The sequence below is a fragment of the Apium graveolens genome, chromosome 6 (assembly GCF_009905375.1).
Source record: "Apium graveolens cultivar Ventura chromosome 6, ASM990537v1, whole genome shotgun sequence".
NCBI classification, from domain to species: Eukaryota; Viridiplantae; Streptophyta; class Magnoliopsida; order Apiales; family Apiaceae; genus Apium; species Apium graveolens.
The window spans coordinates 51,352,161-51,374,152 of NC_133652.1; the positions used below are offsets into that span (position 1 = coordinate 51,352,161).

The window sequence follows — 21,992 nt, forward strand, 5'->3', positions numbered from 1 at the left end:
TCTCCTTTTGCTTAGATTCTTCATCTCTAACTTCAACTTCGACTTCCTTTGCCTTTTCAGCATCAGCCACTTTTCCAGACCTTAAGGTAATAGCCTTGACTTGCTCTTTAGCTTCCTTCCTGCCTGGTACTTCCGTGTCACTGGGAAGAGTGCCAGGTTGACGATTGAGCACTGCATTGGCTAATTGACCGATTTGATTTTCCAAGGTCTTGATAGAAACCGCCTGACTCTTACACAACAGCTTAAGTTCCTCAAAATCAGCACTAGTGGGTGCAGCTGTACTTCCCTGTTGAGGATATGATTGCCTTGTAGCATACTGCTGTGGTTGCTGGAATCCAGGTGGGTTAAACTGTTTACTCACTCCTTGCTGATATGGTGGCTGAATAGCATTCTGATTATTCCCCCAGCTGAAATTTGGATGATTTCTGTTATTAGGATGATAGGTCGCTGGCACAGGCTGCTGTTGTCGCTGATAATTATTCACATACTGAACAGATTCGTTGACAAGAGAACACTAATCCGTAGCATGAGAACCTGCACAAAGCTCACAAACCATAGCTATTTGATTAACTCCATACGTAGCCAGAGAATCAACCTTCATTGATAGCGCTTGGAGCTGGGCTGCAATAGCGGTGGCTGCATCAACTTCCAGAATACCTGCTACCTTGCCTGACGTCATCCTCTGAGTTGGGTTTTGATGCTCATTTGCAGCCATCGTCTCGATAAGATTATACGCCTCAGTATAGCTTTTAGCCAATAAGGCGCCTCCAGCTGCTGCATCGAGCATGGGCCGAGATTGGGCCCCCAAACCATTATAGAAACCAGTGATCACCATCCAATCCGGCATTCCATGATGTGGACATTTTCTCAACATTTCCTTGTAGCGTTCCCAAGCCTCGCACATAGATTCTGTAGGTTGCTGCGAAAACTGAGTAAGAGCACTCCTCATAGCAGCAGTCTTTGCCATTGGATAAAACTTCACCAGAAACTTTTACGCAAGATCTTGCCACGTAGTGATGGACCCAGCTGGTTCAGAATGTAACCAGTCTTTAGCCTTGTCCCTTAGTGAGAATGGGAAAAGCCTCAACTTGATAGCCTCATCAGTCACGCCATTATACTTAAAAGTGCTGCAGATCTCGACAAAATTCCTTATGTGCATGTTGGGGTCTTCAGTTGCCGCTCCTCCAAAAGAAACAGAATTCTGCACCATCTGAATAGTGCCCGACTTGATTTCAAAGGTGTTAGCTTGAATAGCCGGATGAAGGATGCTTGACTGAATGTCATCAATTTTAGGCCGAGAAAAATCCATAAGAGCTGGATCAGCTTGAACAATACGATCTCCCATGTTTACTGGTTCTTTCTGCTCAGTTCCTGAATCCGAATCCTCAAAATCTAACTTCTCCGGAATATCAAGAACTTCGTCTGTCTCCTCAGCTGTATCTAAAGTCCTCTTGCGAGCACGTGAACGAGTTTGCATAAACGCTTGCTAAAGTACCTGAAACACAACCGAAAAGAGTAAGTAACTACTACGTCCTAATCACTGAGTCCTAATGACCAATGATGGTAAGTACATAAACTAAACAAATACGTCGAGTCCCTGGCAGCGGCGCCAAAAACTTGTTAGGGCGAAAACACGCACTAATATTCACGCAAGTATACGCGTTCGCAAGTAATATAGAATACTTTCTAGTTCGTTCCCTCAGAGACTCAGACTAAATTATTGTCTAATTAAACTTACTCACCAATGTATGATTACTTCTCAATGTTAAGATAATAACACTTAAAATTGTTGATTAAATATTAACTATAATTAACTACTCAATTAACCACTTAACTAACACTTCAATTTATCAATAATAAAACACTCATGAGATCACAACTTCATTATTACTTCCTTCTATAGCCATTGTTATTACCTTTAGCATGTGATAGTGATGATATTACCCGAATAACATGAAACTGATAAAAGCCAACTTTCTACTAATACCATTCTACCAAGCATCCACAATTAAGATAGAAGTTGAATAGTCATCAATTATGTTGAGTTCCTATATGTCTACAGAAATTGACAACACAACGATTTAAGCACAAGGTATCCCTTTTGAATACATAGGGCAAATAAAACTGTTAGAGTTACCCACTAATCATGCTCAACGTACATGAACCTATGCTAGCATGGCAAGTTCTAAATCTCAAGATCCACCGTCGCTTCACAAGAGATTAACACCCTATCTTATATGTTCGCGACGCACATAAGACGAATACGCACAACCAATACTAGATATCATGCAATCATCACACACTAAAGTATTAAACAATTAACTAAAGAATTCCATAATAAATCCGTTGCAACCCCATGATCACGATTAGCCCATAATAGAACTTATCGCCATCATGGGTTCATATGAAATCATGACAAACAAACACAAGAAAATAATAACTAAACTAATTATATTAAAATAGAGTACGTCACAAGAGTAAATAAGTCAAAGCAAGAAAACTAGCATCCAACGTTACAACGAAACAAGAATCACAAGAATATATGCTTCCTCTTCGTTGCGGTGTGCTAAATCGGTCTTCTTCCTTATCTCCTTCGCTTCTTGCGTAAAACACAATCTAAAACATAATCTCCTTAATACTCTCTGTGAAAACGTCTCAAATCTACCTATATAATAGTCCCATAAAACTCAGATTACATAGAAGTTGGAAGCCAAACAGAAGTAGAAGTCTAAAATAATTTATCTTTTCCCCCGACCCTGCGCGGCCGCTCAGCATAGCTGCGCGGGCGCGCAGGTTGCTGCGCGGCCGCTCAGCATTGCTGCGCGGGCGCGCAGTCCTCTACTGGAAAAAATCCAGGTTTGCTCCGTTTCTTCGCCGTAATCTGCCCATTCCTTTCCTCTCGCAATGGTGAACACATGTCAAAGCTTATTCTTGATGATTCCTCCCCCGAAATGCAACTAATACCCTGAAATGCATAAACACTAGAAAAACGCATCAAATACATAAAATACTTGATTTCAAGACACCAATTTAAGCCATTTTAAGACGTTCTAAGTGGTATAAAATGCCACTTATCATCTGGGTCCAATCCACTAAGATAAGAAAACATTTCTTTTATTTTTAATGATTTATAACATGGATGTCGGGAAATATTTGGTATTACTTTAATGGAATTGTAACAAGAGAATTCAAGTTCACTAATTAGGTTCACTAATCTGTGTGCAAGATAGTTCAAGTCTTTGATGATGCTGCTGCTGAAGATGAAACAGTTGAAACTCTGAAGAGAAAGAGGATGACGGAAGAATCTAAGACAACCTCTGACATAGCTCAAGTTGTTCAGAGTGAAGAAGTTCAGAACTTAATAAATCCTGAAGATATTTCAGAACAGCAAGCTACAGTTGAAACTGCAAATCCTGACCAAATCATCAAGACATCAACCTCTAACACTGCTCAAGTTGACATAGACAGCTTAACATTAGAAGACAAGAAGAAGCTGTTATGGAACAAGTTTATTCCAGTTCAGCTCAAGACAAATCATATGTTGAATCAACTTGCAACATTTGGGGTAAAAGCCAAGCAAGCTAGAGAAACTTATGGATTAGGTTCTGACAGAGAGAAATTCCAGACTGGGATAGAAGTTGATATTAGAGATCATTTCACACTGACTGACAAGCCATATGAAGAGATCACACAAAAGCACCTTGACAAAGTGCTTTCTGCACAAGTAGTGATGGATACTCATGATGGTTATGAAGAAAAAGAGAAATTGATCTTATTTCTGATTGATGGCAGAACTTATAGATTATCTAACTCTGATGTGCTGAAGAAATTTATCAAAGAGCTCCAATATATTCATTATCAACTGGAGGTAAATTCTAATGTTACCAGAAAATGGTCAGAATAAATTTTGAAGACAATAAGAGATTTACTCATAATTTCTGGTGCAAGAATGACAAAGTATACTCCAATGATGACTGAGGATGATGGAAGAGAAATTCCTATGAGGAAGAATTTTGCTAAGGTAGAAGTAATTCTGAAAGGAAGATGCTTATGCTATAATGAAGATTCTACACATCCAAGGGTAATCAGACTGAGAGATGGACTTGAAAGAAATCCAATTTCTGCACTCAGAGCTGCCATATATCAGATTGGTGATACTGAAGATGAAGAACTGCAGCAAGTCAAAGCTCAGTTACTTAAAGTTAAAAGAAATGCAGAGACCAAGTTGGTATCAAACTTTATAAGGAATCATTATGGATTCAGGCTGATTCAGTGAATTTGGTAAAAGCTACATGGATTGTAAGTTGTATTTAGTTGTACATATAAACTCTCATTGCATTTGTACTTAAATGTTTTTGACATCATCAAATCTATAAACTTGTATATTTTTATAATTTACAAGTTGGGGGAGATTGTTAGATATATTTGTGATGTCATGTCTAATCTGATTTGTTTAGTTTCAGAACTTACTATCAGAACTTAACTGGAAATTAGAACTTACTGAAGACATGAAGTTATCAGAACTTAAGCCATCAGGGCTTACATCAAAACTTAAGTGCGGATCCACTTCAGGGATGAAAAGCGGCTAATTTACAGGAGAGTATCTGGATTAAACAAAAGAAGATATGCTTGGAGAATTGTACAACTAAAGGACTACAGTAGATAATCTCTGATTGATGTATTTGAGAAAACATAACATGTCATATCAATTAGGAGATATCTTGTAACTGTGTAGTATATAAACATAAATTAGGGTTTACACTATATGTGTTATCATTTACGAGAATATTATTCATTGTAACCCTAGCAGCTCTTAGTGATATCATACATCACTGAGAGAGTAGATTAAACCTACTATAACAGAGTTTGATATATTGAATAAACTTGTTTTCTGTTACATACTTGTGTTTATAATCGAATTGATTGTAGATACTATATTCAACCCCCTCTTATAGTATCATTGAGGCCTAATAATATAAATAAGCTCAATGATATCATTTGTAGCATGTTCTATAATGAAATGGTACATTACATCAATGTGCTTTGTTCTAGAATGATTAACATGGTTAGCAATAATGAATATTGCACTAATATTATCACACATGATGGGAATTTTTTAATAATACTAGTCCATAATCCATTAGTTGATTTCTGATCCAAAGCACTAGAGCACAACAACTTCCAGCATCTATGTATTTAGCCTCAGCAGTGGAAGTTGACACATATTGTTATTTCTTACTATACAAGGATACAAGTCTTTGACCAAGAAATTGAAAGCTTCCACTAGTACTCTTTTTGTTCACACTGCATTCTCTAAAATCAGCATCTGTGTAACCAACAGCTTCAAACTATGTTTCCCTTGGATACCATAATCCCAAGTTTGGAGTACCCTTCAGATTTATGAAAATCCTCTTAACAGTCATTTAGTGTAATTCCTTCAGATTAGCTTGAAATCTTGTACACAGACAGATAACAAACAAGATGTCTGGCCTACTAGCAGTCAAGTAAAGTAGAGATCCAATAATTCCCCTATAGCTTGTGATGTCTACACTTTTTCCTTTCTTATCTTCATCCAATTTAGTAGTTGTAGACATAAGAGTTGATGTAGGTGAGAAATCCACCATCTTAAATTTATTTAGATAATCTCTAACATATTTAGTTTGACTGATAAAGATTCTATTACTTCTTTGGATGACTTGTAGGCCAAGGAAATAACTTAATTCTTCCATCATGCTCATCTCATATTCACTTTGCATGAGTCTTGAGAATCTTTGACAAAACTTCTCATTAGTAGAACAAAAAATGACATCATCCACATAAATTTGAACTAGGATAATAGCATTACCATGTTACTTGAAAAAGAGAGTTATCAATTATCGCTCTAGTGAATCCATTATTGATCAAGAATTCTGACAAATTGTCATACCATGCTCTAGGTGTAACGCCCCCAAATTAGGGGTCAGGAATCTGGGTCGTCACGCCATCCTTCACTCATGTGTAACCTGTATTGATTCAATAATCCAACATACCTCAATCTCACGCGCACACACACACACAAGTTATAGCCTTAGAAACGATGTCCAAAATGTAATCTTCTTTTATTACACTCAAATATACTTTACAAGATCTTAAACAATTATTCGTAACCTCTACATGAAGTTACAATAATTACTACTAACATCTTATACCTATCTGGATACTCTGGTCCACCTGAGACAAAGCTGTAAGGGATTCTCCCCACGATTTCAAGTGACTAAGTCCCACGCTGGCATACTGGTAATCTGTTGTGTTGTGATATTTAAAAGAAAGCAAGAGTGAGTAATAATGCTCAGCCATATTAATCAACAGTATGAAAAGACTGTTAAAGGAAATTATATTAATCCGTACAAGGATATATATTTATTCAAAATATTTTTCTTGGTGATACACACCTCTTTTCAAAACTATTCTTTGATTGACTTATTAGTATGCAAATACTTTAATGGTAAACCCAGCACCTAGGTTTGGGTTACGGTATTGCATCTCAATTCCAATTGGAAGAATATAGGACATTCACTGGAGCCACCGCATACGATGATCAGTCGTAATACAGAAAATAGTAACCTTTTCTACTAGTCAAAGGACCACACCTTCGTATCCCCGTTATCACCCTTTCTGCATTCGGGCTACGTGCCCCATTTTGGGTATACACATACTTCACAAGTTCCTGAGTATACATAGTACCTTCGCATGCGGTACCTTTGGTAGTCTCCCTAGTACACATAGTACTAGAATCTACCCCTTCCTTGTCCTTTTAAGAAATCCTATCATATCTCAAGAACTCGAATCACATCGAAGTTCTCAAAGCGTTTTCTTGGTGATAGGTACAACTCATCTCATATGTATATATATATATGTACTTCCGAGAATTTTCGGAAGAAGTACTAAGACAATGTGAGTTGACCGTTGTCAACAGATAGATAAATGAGGGGGAGTTTCTTTTGAAACTATATTCAAAATATTTAAAATATGTCGAGATAATATTCTTTAACGATCTGAAAATATTAATATGAATTTCTGAAACTCAGAAAATATTTTAAATTAGGTTTTATGATTTTTAAATGATATTAAATCATTTAATAAATATTGAATAATTAAATAATAATTATTAAATAATTAAACCTCGAATAGTTCTTCTTTAAAATAATATTTGAAATAATATTCCTCAACTAATTTAAGTTTAAGTAATTATATTAATATTTAATATATATAAAATAATTGGTTTTAAAATAAAATAAACGTTGGAGAATACTTCCCCCTTTTTAAATGAATACCTGAAATAATATTCATTGTTCGGGTAATTAAATAGAGTTGAGGGATTACGATTTTTAGAAATCATTTTTAAATTAAATTTGAGGTACTTTAATATTTAGCAAGAGGACATCGAGTCCCTTGGAATAAAATAGCTACGGACTTTTAATCATCCCAAAATATCTTCGGGATAATTCCGGGGTTTATACTTTATAAAAACTGACCGACTCTCGGTCTTACAACTTATACATCACGCTCTACTGTAGCGTTAATATTCTTAAATAAAACACCTCCGGAATACTTCCGAGTTTTCATCAAATTATACTGACCGATCCTCGGTCTAAAATATACTCCTCATATATACAACGCTACTCTCTAGCATTATCGATTAAAATTCGGTAATATTCATATACCAAAATCATTATCATATCTTATGATATTATGTAACATAATTCGTAAAACATCGTAAATATAACATCATGTATATATCGACATTATTTGAAAACAAACACAACACAACAGTTTCAAAAAGGTAGGGTTTGAAAACTTGCCTGAAGTCCAAGATACATTTTCCGACTTCCTCTCGTTCCGGGTTTTCTAATCAACAAATATCATAATCTTAATCAGTATTCCTAATCTTATCACCGACTTATATTTTTAATAAGTAAAATACTTCATAATTTTCAATATCCGACCGACTCGAAATAAGTATCAATCCTTGGTCAAAACGGACGGTCAAAGTAGTCTTCTAGAGTTGACTTTACCGAATGTTACTATTACGCGACTCACACTCTATTATTTTTAATAAATCGTAAAATTAATATTTTAATATGAAACTACCTCGAGGAGCTTCTTGAGTTCTTTTAATATTTATTATAAAATTTTCATTTTGATAAAATGAATTTAATTAGGTGAAAAGCATTTTAAAAGTTCGGTCAACTACGGAGTTTTACTATTCAAACCGCTTTCACTAAAACGTTGATATCTCTCAAACCGTTAACTCAATTGACGCACCATTTTCGCATGCGCGATCTAGACAAAATTTAGAACACCTTTTTCACATGGGCGATCTAGAAAAAATTTAAAACACATTATTTTAAAATGGTTTTCTGGTAACAGGGGTGAAAATCCCGCGTTTCCTAACACTCGGTTGCGTTGGGTTTTTTACTCCACGCGACCTCGACTCCGACATTTTTATAAAATTGACAAATCAATATTTTTACATGAAATTTTTATGGAAGTTAATAAACTCTATTTCTTACTCTCTGTAAACATTTCATGATTTTTAAATATTTTTAAGTCGATCATTTATATTTACAAAATTCGTAATTTGTAGCAGTTTTGTCGCGTAAATCCCTTTTATTAAAACGGTCATAACTTTTGATCCGTAAATCGGAATCAAGCGATTCAAGAGCCTAAACGATCCTTATAACATTATATATCATAATAAATTGTTACTTTTTAAGAAACTATAGTTTATACATTCGGGAACTTCTGCTAAAACTTAAGTTAAGTTTTGTTCGTTTTTTATGATTATGATCCGAGTTTCGTTTACGTCTTAAATCATTATACCACCATCAACAGTCATCAAATCATCATCTCAACACTAACTACTATCAAGAACAACATGTTCTTGAGGCAACAGTCATCAACCTTAAAACTAATTAACTAAATATCAAGATAATATCAAATCAATCATCAAAACCATACTTATATCCAAGATCCTTACTTTTCTTGAAACTTAAAACTTAAAAAAAGTTTGGATGAATGTTTATACCTTCCTTGAAGCTTTTTAATACTTAATAAAGTCCTAAGATCCTTGATGAAACCTTGGTCTAGCTTTAGGAGCTTTAAACTTTCATTAAAAAATCAAAAAAATAAGTTAATAATTTTTGGAGAACTATTCACCCTCAACTTCAAATATTTTTATAAAATTGAAAACTTCATGGATGGGCATAAAATTTGGTTCATGACTTAACCATGATATGAAATAGGTTTGGTAAAAATTTGATGATTTTTGAATGAGTAGAACATGAGATATGAATTTTTCTCTCCGTGGTGTTCTTGAAAATCAGCATTGTGTTTTTGAAGAGAGAGAGAGAGAATTGTTTGGCTTGCTTCTTGAAACTGTGGTGGAAATTGTATGCATTTTGTCTATTTCTAAGGTGTATAGAACAAGCCTTTCTTTTTCCAAGTCTAGGCCTAGCTTGCACACCAATTGTCAAGCTATATCATGAAAAAAAAAATAAGAATCCTTATTTAGGGAAAGTTGTTTTGTACTAGCCTTTAATTTAATAAGCTAGCTTAATTAATTAATTGCTAATTTATTTACATTATATTTGCATGGAATTTTCATGGCATGGGTTTGTTTATTCGTTCGCTTACGTATTTATTTGGTCGCTTATTCGTTTTCGTAATAAATCTTCGTAAGCGGTTCACGTGGTAAATCCTTTCTTATATGTCCTCTACACTTTGAAGTATCGTACTTGGATTTGAATTTGTAGGATTTTAACTTTGTAATTATATTGTGATTCTCGTAATCCTTGATGGTTCATAGACAGTCATTTTTCAAAGTTCGTTTTCTTCGAAAACTAATAGCGTTTACTTACATTCATTTGGTACGTATAATCACAATATCAACTCGGAATCTTAAATTAAAAACTCGTATATAGTGTGATCGTAAAAGTTTTTATTAAATCGCAAGGTTACTATTCATAAAGGTCTTTTACAGATGTCAAATTTTTGGGTTCTTACACTAGGTGTCTGTTTTAATTCATATAGAGTCGTTAAAAGTCCGTAGACAGAGTTTGGAAATTATGGATCTTCAAAGCCAGTAGGCTATTGCACATAGACTTTCTCTTCCAATTCACTATTGAGAAATGCACTTTTCACATCTGTTTAATACACCTAAAAGTTTGAGTATGCAGCAAATGCTAGAAAAATTCTTAGCTTCAAGTCTCGCAACTGGAGCAAAAGTTTCATCATAGTCAATTCCTTCCTCTTGTGAGTAGCATTTGAAAACCAGCCTTGTCATGTTTTTAGTAACAATACCATTTTCATCCATCTTGTTCATGTACACCCACTTTTTTCCAATAATACTTCAATTTCTTGGTGCAGGAACTAGCACCCGTACTTTGTTTCTCTCAAACTAATTTAATTCTTCTTGTATTGCAGTTATCTAATCAGGATCAAGCAAGCTTTCCTCATTTTTCGTAGGCTCATTTTGAAAGAGAAGACTATTGTATATACAACCATATACAATGACACTTCTAGTTCTCACACCAGCATTGTGATCACCAATAATAGTGTATCCAGTATGACTCATGTCCCATTTCCTAGTGTGATGATTTTGATGACTAAAAGTGCCCTCATTTCCTTCATCCATGGCATGACTTGCATAACTATCACCTTTTTATCTCCCTGAGTTTATGTTATCAAATTCAGGAGAGTTTCTATTTTGAGGTGGATCTTCATTTACAGAATTGAGTGGTTCACTACCTTCTTCTTCTTCATTGTCTGAATTCTTTTCATCATCAATTTTAGAATCACTGTCAAGGTTGAGATTTTCAAAATTCAAGTTTTCAGCTTCATTTTTATTAATGCAGTCCAATCCAGGGTACTTTTCATCATTAAAAGTTACATATGTACTCTACATAATCTTTCTTTGCTCTAGCACATGGACCCTATATGCAGTCTTGTCCAATGAGTAACCAAGAAAGATAGCTTCAAATACTTTAGAGTCGAATTTTACAACATATTCCGAGTTGTCCTTTAACATGAAGCATTTGCTTCCAAACGTATAAGGATGTTTAACTGTAGGCTTATTTCCAGACATGATTGAGTAGGGTGATTTTCCAATGCTCTTATTTACCAATTATATGTTCTGAATATAACATTTTGTGTTAACAGCTTCTTCCTAAAAGCTTGTTGGTAACTTAGCATCTTGCAACATTGTCCTTGTAGCTTCAACTAGAGTTTTGTTTTTCCTTTTAACCACACCATTTTTTTGAGGTGTTCTTGGAGCTGAAAACTCTTGAGTGATTCCCTTGTCTTTACAGATATTGTTCAGTGTTTCTTAAATCTATTTTAGATAGCCATCCTGTATACTAGATTGAGTTATTTGCATTGTCAAAATCAATGCAACAGGAAATTGATCTAATCAGGAGGAGATTTTACTTGGGAGAATTTAACTCTAAATTGGAGGTTCACAAAAGAATCATACAATCTCATGATGGAACCTAAAAATTCAGATGGTTTGAACACAATTTATATTCGAACGGTGGTGGAGGTTATACACAAAATCGAAAAGTATTGACACGAAATTATGACGAACTTGTATTGCAGTGGAGTTAAGTTTGATCTTTAACAAATGATTAAAGAACAATTTTGTTTTATCGCTAAGAGGTAACTAAAATTGTTTTGGTTGCATTCGAGATTATATATGGTTACATTAAACTGTAAAATCGTATTTTTGCAAATAAACTTTTTATGAAAACGTATTTTTACAATAATTACTAAAAAAATATACTTTTGAAGAAACCTAAAAAAATCATTTGTGCTAAAATATTAAATATTATTTCATCATATTTTTAAATTTCACTAACTAGCTAAGTCCGTGCAATATGTTACATTTGAATACTTAATAATTTAATACTTTGAATTGTAATTGTATATATATGTAAGTAGTGTTGTTTGTATATCCATAATATTTAATTTTGATTACTTTATTTTTAATATTAGGTATCCGAAAAAATTTAATCCGATAATTCGAAAAATAGTAGGATATAAATTTAAATTTATAAAATACTGTCAGGACCGAACCTGTTGATATTAATTTAAACTAGTAATATAGTCCGTGCTTCGCACACGGGAATTTTTAGTAATAATTCTACATTCAAATTAATTAAATATTTTTATTTTGTAATTTAATGAGTAAAAAAGATATAAAAAAATAATATAGAAACAATTATAATGTTGTAATAACCTATACATGTGCAACTATATATTCTATAATTCTGAAAGTATTATGTAAAATCCAAAATACAACAAAAAATATATAATACTTCGAATAAGGAAAAATACTTTAATAATTAAGATTATATTTTTAGAATAAATATATTCTTAATACAATCATAAATAAAATATAATTACATTATTTTTACGACTATTCAAACACCAATTGTGACACCATGCTTGATACCTGCAACCGAGTGTTGGTCAAGTTTCAATGGAATGTAAAATCTGGATTGGGCAGTTCTTCCACCAGGAAGAAGTGTTGCCGCAATGTCAGAAGAGGCCACGGGAAGAACAATCCTGCCTACACTACGTAGTCTACAACACAACGTTTTCCCGAGAAACGTTTTTCCACAACCTCCGGAACTATATACAAAAAATAATCCACCTTGGTTACTGTCTACACTGTTGATAATAGAGTTATAGGCCTGAAGTTGGTCTTCGTTTAGACTCCCAAACAATTTGTCATGTTCTTCTCGCATATGAGCTCAATCGTAACCAAGTTCTTCCGTAATGAGTCTATTCTTTAGTTCATGTAAGAAACTTTCATCAGGAAAGGGAAGTGTAGAGAATTTTTTAAGACTTTTCCCGACGTCTTTGAACAGTTTCTCTTTTTCTGTAGTTTAATGTTAGATCAGAATTAAATAAATAGTCGAATGTTTACAATATATAATGCAAAAAGTTGTGTTATTTTACAGGTACATGCGAATTATTTCAGATAAATTATTATTTCTTAATCCAAATGAAAAATGCATGTAAGACAAATTGATATATTTTGTGAGCTTTTATTCTAAACTGTAAAAGTGCATCCTCTACTCATAACTTTTTAGATATAAGAATGGCATATCAACAACATGATTGTCTATAATCTGCTCTATGTCCAATAACCATGGTATTTTAGAAGTAAATTCAACTTAATTTTGGATATTAAATTCTAAAAAATGCTAGTGTAAATCTGATCACTGACCTGTAACCTTTAAATTTGTAAAGCTCCATGAGTTAAAACTGAAATTAAACATGTTGCTACTTAACATAAATTCAATGAAATATACTCAGTCTTTTAATTTTTCACTTACATTTGCATTCCTAAATTATTAGTAATGATGCCAATGAACCCAAATCTCTATTTACTTATTTTGTCTTTCATTTGTAGATTGCTGTAAAATAATGCTATTTATGATGTTATACCTTCTGCCATCGGACAATTGGAGAAGCTTCAGACAATAAGCTTTCCAACAATAAGCTTGGTGATAATATACCTAGTTCCTTTGGTGACCTCAGAAACCTTAACTATTTGTAAGTTAAAGAAACTTTATCCACTCCGATGAGTATACTAAGTATATATATATGTATGTATATATGGAAAAAGGACCATTATTCGATTTTATAATAATTCGTCAACATTGTGTCTCTTTGAACATGGCATGTGACTAAATAAAAACAGCTTTAGTGGAACAATCCCCGAATCCCTGTCTAAAATTGGAGGATTGACTATTATGTAAGTATCTTATTCGGAATGATCTAGAAACATGATGAAATAACTGGATAACATTTTTTTTAATAGAGGTATATTTTTTAAGTTTAAATCAGTTGCATGGATTTGTCTTTCAACAATTCAGTGGCTCCCCTATCCAAGATATCTTCCAGAACTTTTAAGTCAGTCCACTATTCTCCTCATCGTCGCTTTCCATGGTAGCTATTTTTTTTCTTTTTGTATTTTTTTATGGATTCACTTTGGTTTCAGAATAATAAGGAATCGGAACCCTCTAAACTGTGGTCTGAGCACAAAAAATAATTGTTAAGTTATTTATCCAGAGTCTCTCTCAACTTCCCTCCAGATGGTAAGATGTGTTACATAGTTACTATAGTCAATGCACAGTCTATCAATATTATTTTACTAACTTATTGATGAGGTGTATTTATTATTTTTGGACAGTTTTGAGTGAGTCTTCTGACTGCGGTGCTAAAGGCCACCGCATGTCTATTGTTATGGGTGCAAGTTTTGTGTTGCATTCCTACTCATAATAATTTTTAGATCCCTCATTTGGTGGTGACATAGGCACAATATACAAATTTTCTTTGATGTTAATGGGCATCTTCTTATCAATCTCCCATTTAGGAAACTAACATTTTTGTTAAAGTTTGATATATAGTAATGCACATTAGCTACTTAAATGGGTAGCTTAAAGGTTTTAAGATACTCATTGCAAAAGAATACATGCATAATGCAAACTACCGTCAAATACTACTACACGGTTATCAGATGGAAGGAAAAAAGATATACTTATAAGAAATAGATGTCATAATATAGATTTAATCTCAACTCATGGAGTTCACTTGAATTTATCGAAGTTTAAGATTTGTTTGGAAATAGATGTCGTAACAAATATGTACTTAACTCATATTTCTAACGATATACTTAGATGAATGTTATGAATGTCATACTATAAATCTATTCCAATGAAATTAAAACAACAAAATATGACCATAACTAACTACTTACTGATATGTTCCATGGCAATATGAAGGATTATTGGTTAAAAACAGGACCTGTTCTTCACGAGTGCATCACGTCGTAAGTTTTTAAGGCACATAACTAACTTAATATAATAACTAATACACTAAATATATTGATTAACTGATTAGAACTTGTCAATAATCTCAAATATATTGATTTATTAAGATAGACAAAAAGACCGGGATGGAATGCAATGCAGAGATACCAGGATCTCAAATACAAACTACAAAAAAATTGCAGTAGAATACTAAAGAATTTGGCACAGATTAGTGCTGAAAATGGATGCAGAAAAGTAGGATTATCTGGTGGAAAAAATTGATGCAGAAAAATATAGTACTTGGTGCAACAATCTGCAAATAAATTATGTTGTAATACGCTGCAAAAAAAAACTTGTTGCTTGTATATGCAGGAGACTGTTATAGAAATATGCTAAAAAATCTGTAGAAAAATGCTACATGTTTGCTGCAGAAAAATGCAAAATCTACTTCTAAAATCTGCTCAAAATGCAGCAGAATTCTGCATAAAAATGCAAAATTTACTGCTAAAATCTGCTCAAAAAATGCAGCAGAATTCTGCAGAAAAAATGCTATCGAAACTGCAAAAATTGGTGCAAAAAATGCAGAATTTGATGCTGAAATATGGAGGAATATGTTGCAGAAATCTGTTCTTAAAAGTGCTTCAAAATTTTGTATCAAATCAGCAAATTGGCCTTAGTTTCCATGAAAAATACCATATATCATGCATAAATACAATTACATGTGTAGGTACTTTTAGTGACATGTAAAACTCTAACGGAGAAGGCATTTTACTCCACGAATATCATGGAAATTTGTGAATTTGGCCCGTTATTAGACATAAAGGTGTTTCTAATCTTAAGCCTAAATCAAAGAGGTGTTTTAACCCCATCATAATTTTATTTACATGCTATTATTAACATGTATCTTAATTAACACTGAAATGTACTATATAACATGTAACCGTTGTAATGCTAACACACTTTGATACAATTGACGTTGTATAATATATATTAAAAAAAAGAAAAAAAGATCTATTATGTATTTACAAATAGGAATTTATTAAGAGGGAATTCGTGAAACAACTATGCAAATAAAATATTGAAGATGTGGACATATGTGAATAAGAATATTAGTAAGTATAGTGTAAGTAGTTACTGAGTTTTTTTTTAACAGTTTAATAAATGAAATCAAGGACATCTCAAACTAAAAAAGCAAATACATGTATAAGTGTATAAAACATGCCAACAGATCACTATTAATAAGAATACTAACCTGTTAATATTATGTTCTGAATATCTGACTTACTGAGTTGCAGATTCATGTTACTAGTTGATTTACGCCTAGAGTACACCACGTCATCTGCCATTGATTGCCAATATTGTTGTCATATCTTTATAGGATCATCAACTTGATTGTTGGACAATATGAAAACAAACAATTACCTCAGCTGAAGTGGCATAGCGTGGATGGCATTCTCAGACATTGCAATGGGTCATTGTATCTCGTCCTTGAGAAGACCAAGAGCATCACAATTCACATGTCTCCCTATATGTATTATACACAATACAGTGTTGACTATTAGCTAACATTTAACAGAGCACATGAAAAAAATGAAATACCAAGATTATTAGATTGAAGAACATTAGAGTCATTGATGTCTCGCAAACTTGATTGAGGCTCTCGGTTTTCTTCCATAGTCCCAGAATGATGTAGAATGCTGGTCTTTTTTCTTGGAACCTAAGGTGTGCCAATTTTTATAGGTGAGCATGAAGGATAGAATATACATGTTTTTTATTAACAAATCTTTATGTCCTGACAATTGCGATAACGGTTCAATATTTTGACGCCTACAACCTTCAAACATCACAAAATAAAATACATACTAACAAAAGTAAATACATAATGATGACTATGTATATTGGGAGGTTAAAGTTCTATATGGCGATGACATGAATAGATAACATACCAATGCTAGAGGATCCAAGAATATTGGAGTCTATGTTCTCTTTAAAACTTGATTGTGGCTCTAGGTTATGTGTTACAGACCCAGATTGAGATTGAATGTTTGATTTTTTTGGGACCTAACACATTTGAATATTAATACCAGTGAGTATACAACATGAATTACATACGGAAAAATGATTGATAAACATACCTTTCTGTGCTGACGAAGGAGATAACGATCGAAGAGGTTGCCGCTTACGACCTTCAAACAAAAAAAAATCTCAGTATGATGCAGGTTAGGTTATTATGAAGAGAATTAACTTATAAACTTATTTTTATTAACAATGGCTTACCTGGTCTATCCATGTTCAACGATCACCATAGTAGAGTGAATGAATAATAACCTATGTACTATTTGTTTCAGTGAAAGGTTGGAGAAATAATGAATTTAAATTTGAAAATTACGTGGGGGAAGGGGTGTGATGTCGTCGTAGAGGTTATCCCGATGGTTATCTCTAAACTAAACATGTATATACCCATTTGATTGATATAGTCCGCTAAAAATATAAGGAAAGAGTATGAGAAGTGGATTATGGATTTTACCCATTTTCAAATATGGATGATCCACTCTATTTTTGGTGGACAAAAAAGTCCCTATGTGGAAGTTAATATAGAAGAAAATTGAGGGTAAAAATTGTAATTTGTAAATGATAGTTCTAATACAAATTAAGAGTATATATTGATATATTGATAATGATATTGAGGGTCAGATTCAGTGGGTAAATATTTTATTAAGGTAACTAAGTAACTATTTCTCATAGGTCCACATATATAACACGTTCATTAACTTTAACGACGTTTATGTTCTACAGTAAATTATTCTTAACTACCTTTATGTTATGCAACTTTAACCATCTTGTTCTGTAACACGTGTGCTGTGTTTTTTTTAAGTATTTTACATTGTAGTGTTCTTTAATTTTTTTTGCATCTAGTAATTATGTGTTCTATAATTATTTTTATGTTCTTTAATTATTAATTTTATAGGATTTATTCTTTACAAGTGTTCTTTATTTTTAATTAATGTTATGTAATTTATACGTGTTCTGTATTTTTAACTAATGTTATGTAATTTTTATATGTTCTCTTCTTTCGTTAATGTTATTTTTAACTAATGTGGGTGAAATTTTAACATGTTCTGTAATTATGTCGTGTACCAGATATTTTTCTTTAGTGTTTAGTATTTTTAACATTGTTGTGTTTTATAGTAATGCCTCATTTGTTAACAGAGGAACGATACCAATCTAAATGATACCTTCTATTAAGATCATTTGTTTGATTAATATTACTTGGACGACACAAAAGTTATCCTGGACGAGACAAGAAATTGTCTGGATGACTCGACCGAAAAAAGGAAGCCGGATGGTACATGACCTGCCTTTCCTAAACCTATCATGTTGACTAATTTTTACTTTATCAATTTGGTGCTTTATTTTATTCTTATTGTTTACAATATTTTTGATGTCTAAAAAATTAAATAATCTGTAACAATCCGTTTAAAATTTAATTTTAAACAAAATACATTAGTACATACTTCAATATTTCATTTTTTCTCAACGAGTAACTTCAACCAAAATAACCTTATCAATATTATTATGAAACTAAATTTTTCAATAATTTTTAACTTTCTTGCAGGGGCGGACCCAGGTATCTAAACCTACTGGGGTTGTTCGGGTAAAAAAAATCGCGAATTTTATATAAAGGCAAGTGAACTAACTAGCATAAACATGTAAATTAAAAATCACGATTTTTAATCATGCTATTAACTTGAAAAATAAGTAATAACGTACAGTGAAAAATAAAATGAGATTTACTCACATCATTTGAGTTGTACTCGACGATTCTTTTGAGCGTAAAATTCATCTATCACTTAATCTGGATCAATATCTTCGGCATACTCCCTCTCATGTTGATAAGCATAAAATCTCTCAAATATTTTTCCTCCATTTTATTTTGAAGATCGGTCTTTACTAATTTCATAACTGAAAAAACCCTTTCTATAGTTGCTGTAGAAACCGGGAGTGTTAACACAAGACAAATCAACCTATAAATCAAACTGTATTGTTCTGCCTTCCCTGTATCAACTAGTCGCAGACATAACTCAGAAATAGTAGACAAATCCTGAAACTTAGCATGCTTAACCACATCAATTTTGTAATGATCAAGTTGGAGTTTAAGATGAAGTATCTCTTGTTGTCCAAAATCAGCAGGATAAAAACTAGTAGCAAGTGTACAAATGTGCTCAATATCAAACATCATGAAATTATTCTTCGGTTCCAAAGATGAGCTTAATCTCAAAAGCTGAACTACAGTATCATTGAACCTATAATGTAACTCCTCCAACTGAAAATCAATTGCAGAATTAAATATATCATAATGATAATGATGCTCAACTGATATATCATCTCTTTGTCTCACAGAACGGATACCATCCATATAACGAGCATTCATATCTGGCACATCAATTTTATACTTTGCACACACCGACATGACATAATCCAAAAGAATATCAAAACCCTCATTTCTCAAAGATTGTAGCAATTCTATTGTTGTTGCAACCGAATCCACGACATTCAAGATATCAATAGATTTACTTTGTAAGGCTCGACAAAGTAAATCTGTAATGCCCATTATCTTATGCATCAAATGTAGCACAAATAAAAAGTCAAATAATTTCAGTGCTTTTAAAGAACCTCTAGCATCTCCACGCATAGAGTTAGAAGAAGTACTGCAATTATTAATATTTTCCAACACAACAATGATTGCACCAAACTTATCCATCAAGCTACAAACACAATTAAAGTGAGAACTCCACCTTGTAAATCCAAAACGTTATAAATTTCCAATCTAATTAAGTCCTCTACTTGTCCCACGTTCTCCACTGGCCACTGAATTTTCAACATCTATGCCATGTGCATCCTGTAACTCACGTAGTCATTTAGAAGAACCAGTAACAATATTCACAATATTAGACAACATAGAAAAGAATTCCTAAATAGAATCTTGTTTCTCAGCGGCACCAACCAATGCTAATTGTAAACGATGAGCAAAACAATGTACATAATAAGCATATGGACAATCTTTCAGAAATAGAGCTTGTAAACCATTAAATGCACCTTGCATATTACTAGCACCATCATATCCCTGACCTCTCATGTTATGAATGCTCAAGTTATTTCGTGTGAGGACATCAGATATTTTTTTCTTAATAGTTAATGATATTGTATCAGCCACATTAACAATATCAAAAAAATGCTCATGAATAAAACCATGAACATCAACAAACCAAAGCACAATAGCCATTTGTTCTTTATGTGATGCATCTATTGTTTTATCAACTAAAATGCAATACTTAGAATCTCCTAACTCATCACGAATTTTATTTATTACTTTAGTAGCCAGGATATGCAAAATATCTTTCTGTACTTTTGGAGAAGTATACATGGCATTTTTTGGCGCTTTTTCCAAAACAACATTTGAAATATCAAGACTCAGTCTACCAAAAACTTTAATCATCTGAATAAGATTACCTCTGTTACGAGAAGTTGACGATTCTTCATGACCCCGTAATGCACATGCTTGCAAACTCAAGTATCGAACAACCACTATGGTAGCTCTCAAACGCAGTCTATTCTTCTTTATCTCTTCCAAAGATTGGCGATTTATGACCTTGTCAATATGTCTTGTAACATCGGTCAGCCCCTCAAGAGACTTTACTACTTTTTTATGTGATGAATTATCCCCTCCAATATGAACAAAGAAAGGACATCTCTCGTTATCATTAACTCTTTTCCAATTCTTAAATCCATCAATAGTAAATGCATGTTGTGAAGATGAGTCTTTTTCAAATAGAAAACACGGAAAACAGAATGCTACATCTTTCGAAATTGAATACTCTAGCCAACGCCATGAATTAAACCAAAATGCTTGAAATCGACGACGTTGATTTTCAAACTCTGTAGATGGATATCGATCTTTTTTTTTAATTTTGGTTGACATGCTCCTAGCCTAATGTATTCACGCCTAATATCATCACGAACATTAGGTAGATACATCCAAATTGGGCGACGCAGACCTGGATCGCGTTCAAGTGATGCAAGATCAATTGGACTAGTTGTAACTGTAGGAGGAGCACTAGGAGTAATTGTAGCTGCAGTAGGAGCGCCATGAGGAGCATGAATAGAAATAGGTGCAGCACTAGGAGTCGTTGTGGCATTGGGAGTAATTGCAGGACTAGCATCAGAAGTAGAAAAATAAGATAATAATGTCTTCCTTTTACGACCTTGACTCCTGCAACCAAAATATAAATTTTAAATAAGATAAAAATCAATGTTCTTAATTTTAAGGAACACTTAAAAATCACAAATATTTGTGTACTTTATTATCAAATACATTAGTATAGATTTTAAAGAACATGTGAAAGTTTAAAACAAATTTCCGACCTAACACTCACTCCAAATAGTAACATTGTATCTACATTATTTAATATATAAATTGATATTAAAGATACACATATCTAATCTAGTTGTATATCGGTACTCATAATTAATTATTTATATTAAATTCATATTTTATACAATTATGATATAAACAATAACCAAAATTGAAAAAGATGAATAAATTAACTAATCTAATTGAACAAATACAAAATTAAATAACTTACATTATTAAGTAATAGAAGTTGGATGAGATGAATGATTTGATCTAAGAATCTAGCGTGAACAGGGGCTACTTAATACAATAGGGTTCCCTACTTTTTTTTCATCTGCTTGTTTCTTTTCTCTGTAATTAACGTTATGCTTGGTTAGACATAAAACTTAAGGGAATGGGCTTCCATTTTTTTAAATCTCTTGGCCCATTATATTATCAAAGTTGTTATCTAATATGGGCCAGAGGTTTTTATTAAAAGGGGATTTTTAAAACTTCACCTGGGCTGGACTTGTAGTAGGCTGAAATCATAATATATATCAATTGGGCGGTAAAAAATTGACATTGGTTGGAGCCCACCCCAGCCCATACTCAGGTCCGCCACTACTTTCTTGCAACAAAATAATTATAAAAAAATGTTAATTGTAATATCGCAAAACTATTTTTTTTCAATTTCTTAATTAAAATAACAATTAACAATAATTAAATATATATCATCATTTAGA

The 21,992-nt window shown here is 32.8% G+C and overlaps 3 protein-coding genes and 1 non-coding gene across 4 annotated transcripts; 1 reads left to right on the top strand and 3 right to left on the bottom strand.

The window, feature by feature from the left end:
- Window positions 1-845: 845 nt before the first annotated feature.
- LOC141669278 (small nucleolar RNA R71) lies at window positions 846-952 on the top strand. Its single transcript, XR_012553565.1, has one exon. It is a non-coding gene; the product is annotated as a small nucleolar RNA R71 (small nucleolar RNA).
- An 11,506-nt stretch (window positions 953-12,458) lies between these two features.
- Window positions 12,459-12,785, bottom strand: LOC141665031 (uncharacterized). Its single transcript, XM_074470989.1, has one exon. It carries the CDS (start codon window positions 12,783-12,785, stop codon window positions 12,459-12,461), a length of 327 nt encoding a protein of 108 aa, XP_074327090.1.
- A 5,920-nt stretch (window positions 12,786-18,705) lies between these two features.
- On the bottom strand, window positions 18,706-19,620 carry LOC141665032 (uncharacterized). Its single transcript, XM_074470990.1, has one exon. The coding sequence runs from the start codon at window positions 19,618-19,620 to the stop codon at window positions 18,706-18,708; it is 915 nt and encodes a 304-aa protein (XP_074327091.1).
- Window positions 19,621-19,830: 210 nt separating this feature from the next.
- Window positions 19,831-21,233, bottom strand: LOC141665033 (uncharacterized). The gene is made up of 3 exons (XM_074470991.1): window positions 21,217-21,233; window positions 20,837-21,129; window positions 19,831-20,678 (listed from the first exon to the last, which is right to left on the bottom strand). Exons 1-3 carry the CDS (start codon window positions 21,231-21,233, stop codon window positions 19,831-19,833), a joined length of 1,158 nt encoding a protein of 385 aa, XP_074327092.1.
- Between the last annotated feature and the right edge of the window lie 759 nt (window positions 21,234-21,992).